Raw genomic sequence first — 18,686 nt, 5'->3', positions numbered from 1 at the left:
TCAGAGGCACCGGCAGTGGGAAAGGGTGCAAGAGATGGGGCGGCACCAGGACCCAGGAACCCAGAAATTCAGAGGGGGACCCCCCTAACCCTCATCTTCTGACACACCATGCCCAGTCCATCACAAAGGGCATTTTCAGGGGGTCGGGACCGCTCTCCCCAACGCCGGGGCCGAGGGCTGCCCGCTCCCCTGCCTCTCCCCGCGTTTCCCGGTGCGGTCGGCTGTCCCTTTCCCCCTTTCCCCCTTTCCCCTTTCCCGGGATTAGCCCGTACCCCATGGCACAGCCCGGAATGAGCCCGTACCCCATGGCACAGCCCGGGATGAGCCCGTACCCCATGGCACAGCCCGAGATGAGCCCGTTCCCCATGGCACGGCCCGGGATGAGCCCGTACCCCATGGCACAGCCCGGGATGAGCCCGTTCCGCCTGGCACAGCCCGGGATGAGCCCGTACCCTATGGCACAGCCCGGGATGAGCCCGTACCCTATGGCACAGCCCGGGATGAGACCGTTCCGCCTGGCATTGCCCGGGATGAGCCCGTTCCGCCTGGCATAGCCCGGGATGAGCCCGTACCCCATGGCACAGCCCGGGATGAGCCCGTTCCGCCTGGCACAGCCCGGGATGAGCCCGTACCCTATGGCACAGCCCGGGATGAGCCCATCCCGCCTGGCACAGCCCGGGATGAGCCCGTTCCGCCTGGCACAGCCCGGGATGAGCCCGTACCCCATGGCACAGCCCGGGATGAGCCCGTACCCTATGGCACAGCCCGGGATGAGCCCGTTCCGCCTGGCACAGCCCGGGATGAGCCCGTACCCCATGGCACAGCCCGGGATGAGCCCGTACCCCATGGCACAGCCCGGGATGAGCCCGTTCCGCATGGCACAGCCCGGGATGAGCCCGTACCCTATGGCACAGCCCGGGATGAGCCCATCCCGCCTGGCACAGCCCGGGATGAGCCCGTTCCGCCTGGCACAGCCCGGGATGAGCCCGTACCCCATGGCACAGCCCGGGAGGAGCCCGTACCCTATGGCACAGCCCGGGATGAGCCCGTTCCGCCTGGCACAGCCCGGGATGAGCCCGTACCCCATGGCACAGCCCGGGATGAGCCCGTACCCCATGGCACAGCCCGGGATGAGCCCGTTCCGCCTGGCACAGCCCGGGATGAGCCCGTTCCGCATGGCACAGCCCGGGATGAGCCCGTACCCCATGGCACAGCCCGGGATGAGCCCGTACCCCATGGCACGGCCCGGGATGAGCCCGTACCCCATGGCACAGCCTGGGATGAGCCCGTTCCGCCTGGCACAGCCCGGGATGATCCCGTACCCCATGGCACAGCCCGGGATGAGCCCGTTCCGCCTGGCACAGCCCGGGATGAGCCCGTTCCGCCTGGCACAGCCCCCGCCCGCTCCCGCCGTGGCCATTTTAGCCCGCGCTCGCCCCCGCCGCTGCCGCAGCCCCGCTCGCCGCCTCCCGCCGCTCCCTCGCTCTCTCCGGCGGCTGCGGACAGGTCCCGCCCCGGGGCTGGCGTGACGATGCCCACGAGGCGTGACCCGGCTCCCGGGACGTGCCCCGGAGCAGCCCGGTCCCCCCGGCTCTCCCCCCGCCAGCGGCGGCACCGGGCGGGCGGGAGGGAACGCTGAGCTCTGAATTGCTGCTCGCAGCTCTGGGAGCTGCCCCTGGGCTGCGGGAGCCGAGGGATAGCGTGTGACATTTGAGTCATCCTGATTTTCCTATCCTCGTGTTTCACAAACGAAGTGACACCTTGCCCTGCTGGGCATCAGGGAGGGGGCAAAGCCGGGATGCCGGAGCCCTTTCCCGGGGCAGGGTGTTCCCTCTGGGGCTCGTTTCACAGCCATTACCAAGCGCCGCCGTCCCTTGTCCTGGACACCCCAGACTCATCCCTGCTGAGGACAAAGACGAAGCACCCAGGGGCTTCCCAATTCTCAAACACGAAAAATTCCCAGCCAGAATTCCTTGCTCAGCATAGTCTTCATATTGAAATTAAATACGCGGTTTTTAAAGCTCCCATCAGCTCAGACCCTCCATGCAGGCTTCTCTTAATGCATTTTCTAATAATATCCAAGTCCTCACCCTGGCTGCTACAGCACAACACCTCTGAAAGGTTTGCCTTATTCCTTTCTCACCTCCAACTAAGACCTTCTGAGTGAAGCAGCTCTTCCTTCTATGCTGTGGGGCTGTGTCCACATTCAGGCCATGGCAATGCACAAATTCCCTGGAAAATGGGAGCGTGGCCGTGCTCCCCTCTCAGCAGCTCCCTGGGACAGAGCCTGGAGCCCGGCAGAGCTCAGCCTCGCCGTTCTGGCTGGGGCAGCTCCAGTCCCCTCACCTGGCGCGTTTCTTGTGCAAGGGTGCTGCTGTTTGACAGGGCTCTTGGAGGGCTCGGAGACCCCGGAGGGTCTGGAAATCCTGGAGCCTTTGGCAGTCGGTGATCGAATTTCCGCTGTCCCACCCTGGAGGCGCAGGGCCCGCTGCCAGCAGGGCGGCACAGGGACAGCCCAGCCCCGGGGTGCTGCTGCTGTGTCACACAGCGTGCTTTATGTGCCTGCTCCTTCGACAAAAATAAATCCTCGCGTTTGCAGTTTGCTTTGAACTACATCAAGGTGTCAGCTGAACTGACGGCTGCTCTGAGAAACGGCCTCGGGAGGTGCTGGCAAATGGCTCTGGGGTGAGCCTGGGATCTCACTCGGGAGGCACCGGCGGCTCCCAGCCCGCGGGGAGGAGACCCCGGCCACCCTCAGCCCTGCCAGGGCCTGGCCCAAGCTTCCATCACTGCAGTGACCCTCGTTTCTCTCCTGTTGGCAGCCGGAGGTCTGTCCTGCAGTGACATCCATCCCCTCAGTCTCCTGACGCTGGCACAGACCCGGGGATGGCTCCCACGGGCAGCTGCACCACCCGGGGCTCTTCCCTCCCCAGTCCCTATTCCAGCCCACCACAGCCTCTTCCCCTTCCCTGCAGGCTGCACACGCCTGCCCACAGCCACCTCTGCCCCTCTCTGCTGTCCCCCTCTCCTGTCACTCCCTGCAGCAGCCACGGGGGTCCCTCCTGGGGAGTGCAGTGAGGGGGCCCCGGAGCTCAGCCCCCATCTCCATCCAGCCTCACAGAACAGCTCTCCCCTGCTGCTGCCTGAGGCTGGGCCTGCCACAGACCTTGGCTGGGTCAGACAGAGCTGCCCCAGCCACATCCTGTGTGTGAGATGTGTGAGATGCTTGGTTTGCCTGCCACGGGATCCTGCCCGGCTCAAGGGGCAGCAGGAGCTTTCCCAGCCCGGGGGATCGTCAGGAGCCATCCACGAGGCTCTGGAAGCACCTGGAGAGGGTCTGGGCTGTGCTGCCTCCGTGCAGCTGCCTTCCTCTTCTGGTGCAAACGTAAACAGAGCCGTGTCCTTGTGGCCATGTCTGACAGATCTCACATGAATCTGGGCTGAGTCCAAACGATCTTATCTGTGCAGAGACTGAGAATTTCCCATTACCAGGCTCTTTTGACTGCTCAAACCAGAGGCAGCCCTGTGGGAGATGAGGGAGTTCAGGGCTGGGCTGAAGTGGGGGAGCCCCTCTCCATCCCCTTGCCAGTTGTCCCAGTTTGGTGAGGGCTGCACCTCCCACACAGGGGCACCAACCCCACCAAAACCCAGTAAATCTCCTCAGTGGCTGCTGGATCAGCCCCACAGATCCAGCTTTAGGTAAAATTGTCTCTAGCAGCTGTGTGTGGCTGTGCTCAAAGGGACAGGCATAGAAAAACATAACCCAAAACATAACCCATTCATGGCCACTTTTTGGCCTTCCCTCACAAAAAGTGGCCATGAATGCTTTAGCTTGTGACTTTATCATGGAGGATGGCTGCTGAGATCACCACACCACCACCTCCTGATACTGGATAGCAAAACCAGAGAGGAATGGGAAAATAAAGGAGAAATCTCACAAAATGCACACAATGGATGCATGGAGGAGCTGCCCCCACCCCATACATGAGCAAAAGCACTGAGTGCCCCAGGTGCCAGGGAAATCTTCCACTTCCCACTGCATACACCCACCTCTGCCTTCTGCCCTTCTTGAGGAGAAGCTCCTCTCCCATTCCCAGTCTGGACCTGAAGTCTGGATCCATTCTCAGACTGGACCTTCCAGTTCCCACAAGACTGTTTCTCGCTCTGATTAGAACACATCAACTCTGCTTTGTGTTTATTGAACATCCTTCTTCATTACAGCATCCTCACACCACGGAGGGAGCCCTTCCACCCAGCCCTGGGGCCACACTGCCACTGTGCCAGGTCGGTGCCTGGGGATGGTGTTTCCATCACTTTCCGTGGAGCAGGGATCCCACTGACACCTCCTGAAACCACACAGGGCCAGGGCAGCTGCTGGAGATGAGCTGGATCCCAGCCTGGTGCTGGTGCTGGTGCCGCTGTGGGGAAGGGAGAACCTGAAAGGGTCAGCACGGAGCTGCAGCCCCTCCCTTGCACGGCCCCGGATCCATCAGGCCCTTTCAGAAGGGCTCAAAGACGAACACAAATTCTCCTTTTACATCAGCAAATGTTTGTCTGGAATAAATCCAAACCAAGCAGAGGTTAACACATTCCTGGGAAATACATTAAATGTAGCGCACACCAGCCTTCCTAATGGAGCGTGGTGACGCTGCAGCTCGCCCCGGATCACTCTGATAACCATTGGAAGTCACCGTGGACTCCACATTAATTTGCTCAGTAACAGGCATTTAGGTCTGATGCATTTGCTGGGGAGAAAGAGAGGCAGGAATCAGTAACTCATATCCAAACATTTCATCTCTCCCAGCCGACCGGCCCAGCCAGGGAAGGGCGCAGCTTTTAAACCAGCGACTACTTATCACACCTTTCACAGCACAGGAAGCTGCTGGAGTTGTGATAAACATGATCAAACTATTAAAGTAAGAAATATCTGGCCCTGTGGTTTCCGGGAAATGGTGCCTCAAAGCAGCCACGGCTGCTGCCGGCACAGAGGGAGCTTCAGGGGCGCTGGGTGCAGGAGGCAGCTCAGAGGGACAGTGTTCCCTTGAACACCGGCAGCACAAGCCCCTCCATTTTCAGAAATGCTAATGAGCTGAGCAGACCTGCAGCAGTTATTAATTGCCCCGAGCCTCGCACACCTACGGCCCGGGGAAGGAGCTGCCGAGCCGGCTCACCGTGGCAGCGATGCCCGGGCTCTGGCCCGCAGCCTGCGAGCCCACGGTTCAAAGGCACGGCCCGGTGTTTGTGAGAAACCCCGCCGGTTTCATCCACCTAAAGAGCAGAGTTGTGCCCCGGCAGCCGCCCTGCCCCGGAGCCGTGGCCCGGCCCCGCTCCTGCGCCGGCTCCCCTGGCTGGCTGCTGAGCCGCACTTCCCCTTTCATAAATCACATTTTGCATTCTGAGCATGCGTCTCCTCTTCCATGCCATTTTTGTTTTCAGATAACCATTAGCTTAATTAATCAAGGGAAACGCATCATTTCTGATCGGATGTTCTGATCCCGAAGCCTGGGATGGCAGGGAAGCTCTTCCCACCACCCCATGCCTGGGCACCCCCGGTGCAGAATGGGCTTCACCAGCACCTGCCCCGACCCCGCTTCTCCAGCACCCTCAGCACGTCACCCACAGAGCTCTGGTGACACGCAGCGTTGATTAAAACCCTCTTAACATTCAGCACAGCTATCAGGCAAATGTTGATCTCAATCAGAGTTCACCATTTCCACTTGCCCTGGGTGCACAAACCACCAGCTCTGGGGCCTCTGTGCAGGCAGGTGAGCACTGCCCAAGTGTCCTTTGGCTTTGGAGCACCAACCCCAACCAAAAGCAGGCAGAACTGAGCTGTCAGCACTGTCCCTGCCCATGGAGCCACCTCTGCAGTGCCGTTCCCACCTCAGCCTGAGCTCCACCAGGGCAAAGCCTGCAGCTGCAGCAATGTGTCCACAGGCATTGTCCCACCTGGGCACGAGCCTCTTCGGCTGCTCCAGCTGGGAAAATGGCACCCACACACCCAGTGGCTCCTTTTCCACCAATTCGACCCAAACTGCATTGGAAAAGTGCTCCAGCTCTGGCATAACTGCTGCAAGGCCTGGGGTGGATGGCACACACGGGTTCCTGCTGTGACCCACACCTGGCTGGATGCTGTCCCACCTTCCCACAGACACCACACCAGCCTCAGCTTTGCAAAGGAACAATTACCAAGATGGCTTTGGAGGTTTTTATAAATGAAATGACACCTGGGAAGGCTGGGCGGCCCAGAAGTGGGCAGCACAAGACGGGAGGTGATTTGTGCTGAGGGAACAGCACTGCCCCATGGCTGGACAGACAGACACCGTGACAGCAGGGCACAGGGCAGCCCCTGACCCTCACCATGGCTCAGGTAGCACTGCAGACTCCACCTTACCCAAACCAACTCAATTTGCCTCTCACAAGCTCGTGGCTCTTGTCCACATACATCAACGTGCCTTCAACAACATTTCAACCAAGACCTCTGCTGGAGGAGACCTCGACTTTGACTGAAAGCCCCAGAGGAGAGAGGCTGGCAGCAGAGCCTGTTCTGCTGGCAGCTGAGCCAGTTTTGCCAGCACTGGCTTGGGAGGGTGGCACTGCCCAGGCACTCAGCTCTGTCTGGGGAGGTGAGGGGGTCGCTGTGGGGAACAGGGACTGAGCCACCACGCTGGGACCCCTCTCACAGAGCATTAGCTCTGCACTGTATTTCCAGGAGACTCCAGCAATGATTAATCTTGTTCAGAGACAGCTGCAGCTTTCTTGGTGGAATTTGGACCATCTTGCTTTCTGGAGACATTCAGCTTGTTACCTAACTGTGACCCTCCCAGCGCTGGGGTGGCACTGCTGGGGTGGCACTGCTGGGGTGGCACTGCTGGGATGGCACTGCTGGGGTGGCACTGCTGGGGTGGCACTGCTGGGGTGGCACTGCTGGGGTGGCACTGCTGGGGTGGCTCTGCTGGGGTGGCACTGCTGGGGTGGCACTGCTGGGGTGGCACTGCTGGGGTGGCAGCCATCGCCCATCACTGTGCCACCTGCCCAGCCTGTGCCTCCTCAGCTGTCTCAGGTCCCCATCGCTGGCCTCCCCCAGCCCTGCCAGAGGGAAGCACCACACCTCAGGCTCCTGAGGCCTTGCTGCCCACCCACGGCACAGGGTGCCCCCAGCACTGTGGGCACAACACTCTGGGGGTGAAAACTGAATTATATTCAAAACACTGCACCTCTGAGTAAACATTTTAACCTGCAGGCACTGGCTCTAGGGCAGCCCAGCTGCAGCAGGCCCACACAGGGACCTGCCATCCGTCATGCTGTAACAAATGCACTCCAAATCCCAGTAGTTTTTGTAAAGGTTTATAGTCCTTTGCCATGATTGCATGATACATTTCTTCCCCTGTGACACAGCCCTCAGACCAGGATGCGCCGCTGGCAGCTCGCAGCAGCTGGGCTTTGCACTCCGATCTACACTAGCTGCAGAACATCAAATGCACTTTCAACATCTCCATTTAATATTTACATTCAAGCAATTAATAATTGGAAGCTTATAGTTTAGACATTTCTAATAGCAGCAATTTCTATAATAGCTCGTTTAGCTTTAGATAACGATTTTTTTTTGCACATAGAAACACCACATGTGTACAGTATCAAAAAATATATACGGGATGGTCCTGCGGGTCGTGGGGAGGGCAAGGGACCAAGACTAACAAATGCTCAATGGTTAAAAAGGAGAACAGAAAATAGTCGTTTGATATAGTTTATAAGGTGATCTAGGGACTCCATAAATCTAGGCTTTATATTTCATTATATAAATACCTACAAATAAATATATTAGCGTGGCCAGGGAGCGACCAGCTTTCAGCTCAAACAATACATTTCAAGAACACCACGTACAAACGGGAGCAAGAATCACTTGACAAGTTAGCACTGTTAAAATATAATACTATAACTCTGAGTAACTGGCGGGTCCCATCCTTGCGCGTCCCACTGCCTGCAGGTCCTGGAGCCGCCCCCAGCTGCGGGGCGGGAGCAGCGGCGAGGTCACCCCCCGTGGCAGGGACGGCCACCGTGCCTGGCCCTGTCCCGGCGTCCCCTCGCTGCACACGGCGGGCCCGGCCGTCCAGGGGCGCGTGGGCTCCGGGGAAGGGGCACCGGTACCTGGAGGGAGGCGGTGGGGCCGGCGGCCCCGGGATGGGCGGGCAGCTCCCACGGGGAGCGGCTGCCGCCCCACCTCACACCGTCACGTACTCCTTGAAGGTCACAGTCAGGCAGTTTGCGGTCACATCTGTGATAATTATATTCCCAAAGAAGGGCTTGAACTCCTGCAGGGACTCGGCCTCCTCCTCTTCCTCCTCCTCCGCGGCCTCCTGGGGCTGCGGAGGCTCCGGGGCCGGTTCCTCGGCCGGCGGCGGCGGCGGCGGCGGCGGCAGCTCCGGCTTCACCTCGGCCAGGGCCAGCTCGCCCTCCGGCCGCGGCTTCACGCAGCGCAAGTCTATGGGCTCGTCCAGGTCCGAGTCCAGCAGGATGACCTCGGGCTGGGCGGGCGGCTCGGGGGCCGGGGGGCTGAGGGAGGTGGGGGCGCTGATGCTGCGGGACGTCAGGCGCTTCTTGCCCGGCTCCCGCTCGGCGTGCGGCTCCGACAGGCAGCGCTTCCGCGAGCTGCCGCTCGCCAGGTTCAGTCCCATGGAGGAAGGGCTGTGCTCGCACACGGGACTCAGCGACCAGGGCACGAGGTCCGGCTTGGTGGTGAGCTGCAAGGGCTGCTCCGCCGGAGGAAGGGGCAGCTCCTTGGCCAAGGGAGTCTTTTGGGGACCTTCCTCCAGCTCCGCAGGGGGCTGCCGGCTCTCGCCCTCTGCTTTGCTCAGGGCAGTGCTGCCCACCACCCTCTCCTCCCCTGGCTTCCTCCAAGCCTCCACCTTCTCCTCCCCACCCTTCTTAGGAGTCCTCTCCTCCGCGGCCCGCTTCCGGGGAGCCTCCCCGGACTTGATCTTCACCGCCTGCATGCCGTTCTCCATGTACTTGCTCATCACAATCACAATGCGCCCGTTCTTGTTTTTGTTCTTGACGATCTTCATCTTTCCCCCAAGGCCGTTGCTGGTCACCCTGTCCCGGGGGGGTGGCCCGGTACCGCTGGACAGGTTCTTCTCAGCTCCGTTTTTGCTCTCTGCTGTGAGGTTCTTGACCGGACCCAGCAAGTTTTTGGCTGGGCCGTGAGCCCACTTCTCCGGGTGGGCGACCAGGGGGGCCTTGTTATTGTCCAAGCAGGCCTGGCCCTGCGGCTCTTTGCTGCTGGGCTGGTAATGGGGCTCGTACATCTTGGGGTCGGGCTGGTAGTGGTGGTGCTTCTTGGAGTTCAGCTGGTAGTAATACTTCCCTTTGCTGTGGGACTGGTGCTTCATGCTGCTCTCCTTGCCGTTGGGCTGGTACTGGTGGTGCTTCTTGCTGTTGAGCTCATACTGGTGCTGCTGGCTCTTGCCAGAGGAGCCGAGGTCCAGCTTGGGCCTGGTGTCCACGGCCGGCTCCTGCAGCCCCGTGAGGATGTTGGAGCGGCGGGCGAAGGACGGGAGCTGCAAGGCAAAACCGAGAGCCGCGCTCAGACAGGGCTGGAGAAGCCTGCCAGGCGCCGCTGCCTGCGGGTGCCAGAGCTCCGGCAGGTGCTGAAGGCTCGGCACAGCCCCCGCCCCTCCGGCAGCTCTCCTTCCTTACAGGATGCCGCATCCCGGGCCACCGCGTCCTCGAGCAGGCGGCCCCAGCCCACTCCAACTTAGAGGCTGTGCATTGCTCCAGATTAATGAAGCAATGAAAAGAAGAAAAGCCCCCTTCAATCAGCTGTCTGGGAACGGGGGCCGAGCGGGACCGCGGCTGCCGAGCCCGCGAGCAGCCTGCTAATGCCAGCCGGGCACGGGCACGGCGGCTCTGCAGCCCGGAGGGGAGGGGAGGGGAGGGGGGCCGGGGCACCCGCTGAGCTCAGCGCTGGGGGTCCCCGGGGCGCTGCGAGGCGCCGGGGCTGCGCGCAGGCTCATCCTGAGCATGATGAAACCCGCTGCAAGCGGCTCCCCGGGGACGGCGGCTGGGGCTGGGCCCGCGCGTTACCTGCACGACCAGCGGCTTCGGCTTGGGCCCCCGCTTGCGGTATCCCATCAGCTGCTCCTGCCGCTCCCTGCGGGAACACAGCGTCACGGTGAGCCCCCGGGCGGCACACGGAGCCCCGGAGCCACCCCCCCGTCCCGCACGGCAGCTCCCGCGGTGGCAGTGACCCTGCAGCGGGAGGGGACCGGGGCCCGCAGGTGGCAGCGGGCCGGGGCATCCTGTGCGAGCAGCAGGCGCCTTCCCCGCTGCTGCCTCCCCGCTGTGGGGAGGGGCTGAAGTTCACAGTTTGCGCCAAAACACTCCAGGAAATAAATGCGCGGAAAGAGAAAAAAAAAATTTAAAAAGGCTTAAAAAAAAAAAAAAAGAAAAAAAAAAAAAAAAAAAGCCGAAGCCCGTCCAAGCGCAGCAGCAGCAGCAGCAGCAGCGCCGCCTCCTCGAGTCGCGGCATCGAATCCCGGGAAGAAGGAGCGCGAGGCGCGGCTGGGGGGGCGCGGCGCGGGGGGGACCGCGGCGTGGGGACCTTGACCCGGAGGCGTCGCCCGGTGGCCCCGCACCGCCCGCCCCGCCGGGGCCGCGCCCCCCGGCCCGGCCCGGCCCGCCCCCGCCGCGGCCCCCGGCTCCGTGACGCATCTGCAATTGCGGGAGCGGCGCGGAGCGGGGGTCCCGCCGCCCCTCCCGCATCGCCCAGGCTCGGCCGCTCACCTGTTCTGGAAGGCGATGAGCAGCCGGGGGTCCAGGATGTTCTCCTCCGGCTCCCACGTGTTATATCTTGGAGAGGGGAGGAGAGCGGCCGTCACCGCGGGGCCCTGCCGGCGGGGCCGGGGTCCCGGGCAGAGCCGCCCCGCAGCACCGGGCCCGGCGGGAGCAGCGTGTGGGGGTGTGGGGGTGTGGGGCCGGGGTCCCGGGGAGGGGGATGGGCGGGGGGGGGGCGCCGCGGGGACGGTACTGTTTATTTAGCGCAGTTATTATTCCGGAGGAATTCCAGGCATGTCATGATGAAATTTTCCAAATCCCCTTTCCCGGACCCAGGAAAGCGGCCGCGGGGCGGAGGAGGGACCCGGCCCGGCCGCCGCGTCCCGGACCCCCCCGCGCCCCCCCGCCCGCACTGTCATGCAAACCCCGAACGCTCCGCAGCGGCCGCGCTCGCTCCGGTGCCGGTGCTGCCCCCGCCTCGGCAGCGGCTCTCGGGGCTGCGGGGCGACGCGGACGATTTTTGCGGTTATTCCCCCTTTCTCCCCCCTTCCTGCCCCCCCCTCCCCGCTCGGTTCTGCAATATGGAGCCCGACTCCCGAGGAGGGAAAGGGGGAAGGAGCCATTTTCTGGTGCACATCAGCCGCCGCCTGCTCGGCTCCCGCCGCCGTCACCGCCGGGCCCCGCCGCCGCCTCTCGCCGCCCGCTCGCCGCCCCGGCCGGGGCCCTTCCCGGAGCCCCATCCCCGGCCCCATCCCCGCCCGGTGCCGGTACTCACTTGGGCGACCATCCCCTCCATTTCACCAGGTACTCGACTCTGCCCTGAGCGGCGCGGGAGGCAAAGACACGGCGTCAGCGGGAACCGCCACCCCCGGCGCCCCCGGGCCCCGCCGCCCCCCGCCGCCGCCGCCCCCCGCACCTTTCGGATCCGCTTCTTCTCGATGCTCTCCACCGCGAAGACGTGCTCGCCCACCGCCGGCAGCTCCATCCCGCAGCCGGGAGGGGCCGGGCCGGGCCGCGCTGCAGCCGAGCTGGGCTCGGGCTCCGGCAGCTCCCGCCGCCGGCCCGACATACACTGAGCGGCGGCACCGCAACCGTGCAAATCCCGGAGCGAGACGTCAGGGAGGCGGCGCCTCCCGGGCCCGGCTGCCCGTCAGCGGCGGGGCCGGGGGATTGGCGCAGCCCTGCCGGGGAGCGAGGCGGGGAGGGGGCGGGCGGGGGCCGGGCACGGCGGCGCGGGGAGGGGGGCGCGGGCGGCCCCGCTCCCGCCCCACGCGTGACTCAGCACGGCCCCACGGGGCTGCCGGGGGGCGGCGCAGCCCGCGGGGCAGGTGCGCGACCCGCGGCCCGGGGGGAGCGGGGTCGGCGGGAGGGTCCGGCCGGAGGATGCGCGGCGGGACGGGCGCTCGGGAGGGCTCCACGCCGCGCCACGTCGCGCGGGGCCCGGGGGGCGGCGGCGCCCACCCCCGGCACGGCCCGTGGGGCCCGAGCCCTCCCGGGAAGCCCCGGCCGCGCTGCCCGGCGGGTCCCGCGGCCGTGGGGCGCCCGCCCGGGGACGGCCGGCGGTGGCGGCAGCGGGCCCGGCCCGGGGCAGGTGGCGGCGCTTTCCCCGCCCGGTGCCGGAAACCGCGCGCGGCCGCGGGGCCGCTCGGGGAGCGCGGTGCGGGCGGCTCCGTGCTCGTGGAGCGGCTCCCGGGGAGCGCACGCGTGTCCGCGGCTGCCGGAGCGGGAGGCACACGCGTGGCCGTGCCGGAGCGGGAGGCGCCTTCCCCGGACAGGTGGAGCGGGGCCGGGGCCGTCCCGGTGTGAGCCCCGTGCAGCCCCCGCCGTGCGGGCCGGCGGCTCCGGGCCTCCCGCCGCCGCTCCGGGAGCGCCCCGGGCACCGCAGCCCCGGGCCGGACGGCGGGGCCGCGGCACGCGTGGGGTGATACCCGGGGGCGAGGAGCCCCCGACCCCTCCTGGGGGCTCGGTCCTCGCAGGTGCCCGGCTGTGCCTCCGGGGGAACCGGAGCCTCTGCGCCGCTGACAACGGGGCGGTCCCTGGGGCTGCCGTGGCGTCTCGGTGCCACCGTCCCCCTTGTCCCCCCGGGCTCCGCCGGGCCGTGGTGTCCCCGCCGGGCCGATCGATCCCCGCGGGGTTCCCGCAACTTTGGCCGGGAGCGGCGGGGCCGAGCTCGAGCGGCGGCGGGGCCCGGAGCGGCTCCTTTGCCGGGGTCGGGCAGCGCCCCCGGCCCCAGGACGTTCCTCATTGCCCCGGGTCGGTGCCGCCCGGCCCCGGCCCGCATCAGCCGCGCCCTCGGGGGCCCTGGCCGGGCCCGGCGGTACCGGAGGGGACGCACCGGGAGGCACCGCTGAATGTCACCGCGCCGCAGCCCCTAACAAAGACGCAGCCGCCGCGATCGCAGAGCCGAGCCAATAAAAAGCAAACTGATATTACAATTTTGATTTCCCTGGAGGGCCGAAGGGGCTTAATGTAAGAATTATTATCCATTGTGAACAGCAGCCCAAGGAAAACACACACAGGAAGATTTAATTTTTTTTTTTTTAACTTAGCGGTTTTCCTAAGAAACATACATTCATTGAAATTTATGCCAGCGGAGTTTGTTAACCCTCCCCTTTGACATTTCCAGCTTCTCCTGTTGCCAGAGGAGACAAACCGCTAATGCTCGCAATAAAACTAAATGCCCAGGGACGAGCACGGTTTGGTGCGGTTCCTCCCCAGCCCGGGTAAGCTGCAGAGCACGTCCAGCTCCGGATCCCGCCCGGCTGGGAAAGCTCTGCTCTCCCCGGGACCCAGTCGGGAACAGGCGATGAGGAGGGCAGAGTTTGGCTGGCTGCATATATATAAATATAAATTAAAAAAAAAAAAAATTAAATGTGTGACCAGACATCCTTGGCATCTTTTAGAACCTGTCTCAGGAGCAATACAAGAGACTGCTGATGAAATATAATTATATATATATATATATATAAAAATTTATATAAAAGTGAAACAACACTGAAAACCAATATTAAAAGCATTTTAATCACTGCCTGGCCCCTGGCTCCCGTGGCTCAGCAGCAGCTCCCGTCCTTCGGGTTCCTGTAGGATCTTCATCTGCTTTCTGTTACGGGGCTGATTGCACATGATTCACAATAATGATGGTAATGGTGGTGATTTTCTGTCTCTTACCTTGCTCAGGCAGCAGCAGTTCATGAACTGATACATCTTTCTCTTTGTCAGGCCCAAAGAGGACACCTTATTTGAACCGCATAAAACAGCCTAAATAAGGAAAGTGGGAAGCATTTCCAACTGTTGCCTCGTGCTGACTGGCTGGGGCATATCACAGGGATGAGACAAGGAGAAGGGATTCCAAGCAAAAGGAGCAGGAGCCAAGTGCTGCCTTTGGAGCCAGGAGAGGAGTGGGGTGGCCCCCGGGCAGTTCCTTGCTGGTGGATCAGGCAGGGACGAGGCACAGACACATTCCTGCCCTTCACCGCACACCTGGCCAGGAACTCAGGCTGCTCTTTCTCTGCTGAGCGGCAGCAGTCGGTGCTGCTGCTGCTGCTCTCAGAGGAGATTCAGTCCCAGGGGCGGGACGGGGGCTCCATCCCCGCTGGGGCTGCTGGGGTGCAGCTGGGAGACAAAACCTCCACAGCCAGAGGCTGATGGGCTCCCACGGGCGCTGGCAACCACACCAAGGTGATTTCCCCTCCAACACTTGCTGGCCGTGTTCCCTCCGTGTCCCCAGAGCTGATGTCTGTCTGTCTGTCCGTGTTTACTCTTTCCATGGTTATTTATAAAGGTTTTAGCCCAGAGTCAGAGCCAGCTCCGTGCAGTGCCCTGCCTGGGGTGGGCGCTGCCCCTCTGAGAGATGCTCCTCATCCCTCAGCCCAGCAGCTCCTGCAGCCCCACTCCGTGTTTGCCATCAAGCAGCACTGATTGCACATGCCATCATTTCTGATGTTGCTCATTAGTCTGTATCGTTATTAGCAATTCAAACCAGCAATTCTTTTCCAGCTGTAATCCCCCAGCTCCGGGGCTGCAGTTTGGGTGCTCACCTCCTCCTCCCCTCTGCCCCAGCAAGGCCGGGGGTTCCTGCTGGGTCTGCAAAGCCAGGAGCACGCCTGAGCACCAAATAATAACAGAAGTTAATTCATGAATAGTTACAGCGTTTCCTTCAAGGCCACTCGCACCAGGGGCCAGGCACCGGCTTTGCCATGTCCTTGGAGCAGGGGGGAGGGCACTGGCCCCATTCATCCCTACCTGGCTGCCCTCAGCCCCGGCCAGCTGGGCTCCAGGATTTGCCCTTCTGCTTTTGTCAGCTCTGCCTTGCGCTGGAAGTTGTGGCCAGTCTGAAAAACGGATTATGACCCAGCCCTTGCTGAGGTCAACACCGTGCTGGAGAAAGACAAGAAAAGGATGAGTAGGTAGGCTTGGAAAAAGAGACAACAAAACCAGCAAATCCACAAAAACCTGAACCCACCCACCCAATCAATAGGATGCCATGAAGTACATGTGAACAATGAAACCCTGTTCCAGGTTGCCAAGGCAAATCTGTCAATAGAGTATTGAACAAGCAAATCTGACTTGCAATTATTGTGTCCTTCTAAATACAGGCTGCCCCTCTGCCTTGCAGCTCAGCCCTGGCGCTGCTGTGGGGAAGCTCAGTGACTGCTGGTCCAGAATGGTGAGGGAAGAGTCAAGCGTGGCAGCTGGGCTGGAATTTGCTCCAACAAATGCACCAAAACCCCCCCGGAGCATCCCCACCACCTCCACTGCAGCAGCTGAAGTGACACGTGCCCTGCCCCCAGTGTAACAGGCAGCAGCAAAATCCCTTTGGGAAACTGTTCACCCTCTGAAGCTCTCAGTGAAGCCCCCAGTGCCACGAAGCACACGCAGGCACCCTCAGGCACCGAGTGCCCAGCGTTTTGGGATGCTTGGGAAAGCACCATGGGCTGGGGTTGTCAGTGTGGTGGCCTTAAAATCCAGCACAGCAGCAAGGTCCGGAGCTGCCACCGCCCACCCAGAGGCAGCAGCGGTGGGAAAATCCAGCGGCAAAACCACCCTGAACTGGGTCATCACGTGGAAATTTCAATGGCTTCACAGTGCCTGGCTGTGCTGCTGCTGCTGCTGCACGCGGGGCCGTGTTAGGTGAGCTCCTTTCTGTGCTGCTGCCTCCAGCACAGCCAGAGGAGGCTGTGAGCAGAATCCTCAGGAAGGAGGCACTTGCAGGAGCGCACAGGGTGCTTGCACAGCACTTTAACACAGCCCGGTGGAGCGGTGTCTGTGTAGCTGCTGCGGGCACGGGGCACTGGTACCCGGAGCAGCTGCTGTGGGGGCACGGCTGAGCTCCCTCGCTGCTGGAGCTCACCGGGAATGGGGCAGCCCCAGAGGAAGGAGGCAGCCCCAGAGGAAGGAGGCAGCCCCAGAGGAAGGAGGCAGCCCCGCTCTGCAGAGCTGCGGCCAGCACGGGCAGGGAGGGCAGCACCCGGAGCGGGTCCCAGGATGCTCCATCCCTCGGGGAATGACCCCCCCTTCCCCAGGGCTCTTTTCTGCCCTGCCTTCCCCCCGCAGCCTCAGCCATGGGTGCCAGTGAGGGAGCCTCAGAGACCATCTGTCTTTAATCTTCTTAGAGCCGGGCAAGTCGGGAGAAATTGAGGGGGAAGAGGCACTGGAGAGCCTCTGTCCGTGGCTGTGACAGCACGGGGCTCTCAGCACGCGGCTGGGGGAGCGGGTCCTGCCTGCCCCGCACCCTCAGAGCAGTGCCTGAGACAGCAGGCAGAGAGTGCTGGAGCAGGGGGAGAAGGGAATCCCTCCCCAGGCACTGCGGGAGCCTGGCACCCCCCTCAGCCCCATCCTGCCCTGCGCCTTCCTCACCATCCTCAGATCAGCCCTGGACAGGCCCTTGGAGCTCTTCCCCCTCTCACCGCCTGAGCTGATGCTGTTCCTTGGCAGCTGAGGGTAATTATGGGATTTTCTCCATCAGAACTGGGTCTGTGCGTGTGTCCCCAGCACGGCTGCAGCAGAAACTCCTCAGGTGCTCCATGGCTGCTCCTCCTGCGGAGCCTGTGGCACCCAGGGCCACTTGTCCCTCAGGGCAGGAGCTGGGCTGAGCCCAGCAAAGGGGATTTCAGCGCCCCGAGCCCAGCCCAGCCCAGCCGGGTGCAGCCCAGCTCCTCCGGGTTGGGTTGGGCAGCTTTGCTCTGCACAGTCCCAGAGCTGGGAGTGCTGCTGGCCGGGAACGGAGGCTCCGGCCCCCGCCCGGCTCCCTCCGGTGCTGCTGGCCGGGAACGGAGGCTCCGGCCCTGCCGGTGCCCGGTGCCCACCCAGCCCCGTGTGCCAGGGGCGCTCCGGGCCGAGCCCCGCTGCGCTCGGGGCCGTGTGTGAGAGGGGAGGAAGCGCTCGGCTCTGCGGTCGGGCGCTCTCCACCCCTGCACCTGAGCCGAGGCTCAGCTCAGCTCAGCTCAGCTCAGCTCCCTCCCCTCCTTCCTTCCGCCCGCCCGGCAGCTTCTGCTGAGCCCCGGCTGCCCCGGCTCCTCATCCCCTCCGCGGATTAGACCGAGTATTTATGTGCCCAAGGCTTCCAGAAGGGTTTCCTGGCCGCGCTGTCCACGTGTTGTGCTGTCCCTGCATCTCGGTGCTCCAAAGCTGCTTAGTCCGACCCCAGGGAGCTGCACAGACCCACGGGAGGTGATGGGAGCCGTGCCCGGGGGAAGGAGGCTCTTGGTCCCTGCAGGGCACAGCTGCAACCCAGGGCCCTGTGGGGGCTGCTCCCCGGCCCTGCTCCGGCTGCCCAGGGCTTTGGGCACTGATTCTGTGCCTGGGGTGGTCCAGCACCCGCTCCCTGCACAGCCCAGCCCACTCTGCTGCTGCGGGAAGCTCAGCTTGGGCCTGCAGGACGTTTCCATGGCCCGGGGATTCCTCCGAGCCAGAGGCTGCTGCTGTGTGAGCCCCTGGCGGGTGTGCTGGTCCTGGCAGTGCCGAGTGCCGCTCACGCCGGGTTCGTGTGGCTGGGAACAGCCCCAGGTGCTGAGTGAGCACAACTGGGAGACACGGCTGGGCTCTGACTGGTTAGACTGGCTCCTCCAACCTCTGCCCTTCCTTGCACTGCTGCATTTGGTCGAACAGAGCCAGCTCTTTGCCGAGGGACTCCAAGGCTCCCGGGCTCCTGCCTGGCACAGCGGTGCCATCCCACGGTGGCATTGCCCTGGGCTCCCCGGTGCCATGCCTGACCCTCGTGCTGGGTGCAGGCACTGCAGCCAGGGCTGCAGCTCAGCCGTGGGGGACGGTGGGCTGGGGGCTGCTCTGCTCCTTGGCAAGCTGCAGCCCATCTTCCTTTTCACTTCCCCTTCTCTCAGGCGGCTGCGTGTGCCCTGGGCAGCTATTTTTAGGCTGCTGCTCGCTGTCTGCTTTCCCCCGGGGATGCTGAGCAGGTTCTGGGAACTCCAGCTGTCTCTTGGGCAGCACCAGAGATGCTGCTGTGCTTCCTGAGCTGGCTCCTTCAGTGCCCAGCACATGCTCTGGCTCTGCCACCCCCCTGCAGCCACCCTGGCGCTGGGCACGAGGCTGGGGTGCCATCCCCGGGGTGCCCATCCAGGGGTGCCCATCCAGGGGTGCCCATCCAGGGGTGCCATCCCAGGGGTGCCCATCTGAGGAGTCCCCATCCCAGGGGTGCCATGCCAGGGGCGCTGGCACTGCTGAGGGAGCAGGGGGGTCTCCTGGGTCTCCTGTGCCAGGGCGGTGCTGATGCTGTGCCGGGACTGCAATTCTCACTGATTCCCGGGGCTCTGCACGGCTGCCCGAGCTGGGGGTGGCTGGGGCACCTTGCCGGCGGCAGGGCCAGCCCCGGGGAGGCTCCAGCCCCGCGTTCCCACTGCCATGTTTGGGCTGTGGCTGCAGCAGGGCCATAAAAGGCAGCGTGGGGAGGGCGCTGG

General features: G+C 63.4%; 1 protein-coding gene and 1 long non-coding RNA gene across 2 annotated transcripts; both read right to left on the bottom strand.

Annotated features, from left to right (window-relative positions):
- Positions 1-7,331: 7,331 nt before the first annotated feature.
- On the bottom strand, positions 7,332-11,924 carry CBX4 (chromobox 4). Its single transcript, XM_054645202.2, has 5 exons — positions 11,690-11,924; positions 11,549-11,592; positions 10,783-10,848; positions 10,084-10,150; positions 7,332-9,557 (listed from the first exon to the last, which is right to left on the bottom strand). The coding sequence occupies exons 1-5, from the start codon at positions 11,840-11,842 to the stop codon at positions 8,223-8,225; spliced, it is 1,665 nt and encodes a 554-aa protein (XP_054501177.2). The 5' UTR covers positions 11,843-11,924; the 3' UTR covers positions 7,332-8,222.
- Positions 11,925-13,326: 1,402 nt separating this feature from the next.
- On the bottom strand, positions 13,327-17,116 carry LOC143695484 (uncharacterized). Its single transcript, XR_013184716.1, has 3 exons — positions 16,680-17,116; positions 15,016-15,150; positions 13,327-14,876 (listed from the first exon to the last, which is right to left on the bottom strand). It is a non-coding gene; the product is annotated as an uncharacterized LOC143695484 (long non-coding RNA).
- Between the last annotated feature and the right edge of the window lie 1,570 nt (positions 17,117-18,686).

The sequence above is a fragment of the Agelaius phoeniceus genome, chromosome 19 (assembly GCF_051311805.1).
Source record: "Agelaius phoeniceus isolate bAgePho1 chromosome 19, bAgePho1.hap1, whole genome shotgun sequence".
NCBI lineage: Eukaryota > Metazoa > Chordata > Aves > Passeriformes > Icteridae > Agelaius > Agelaius phoeniceus.
The sequence above is the reverse complement of the archived record's forward strand: the minus strand, read 5'-3'. Positions and strand labels throughout refer to the sequence as shown.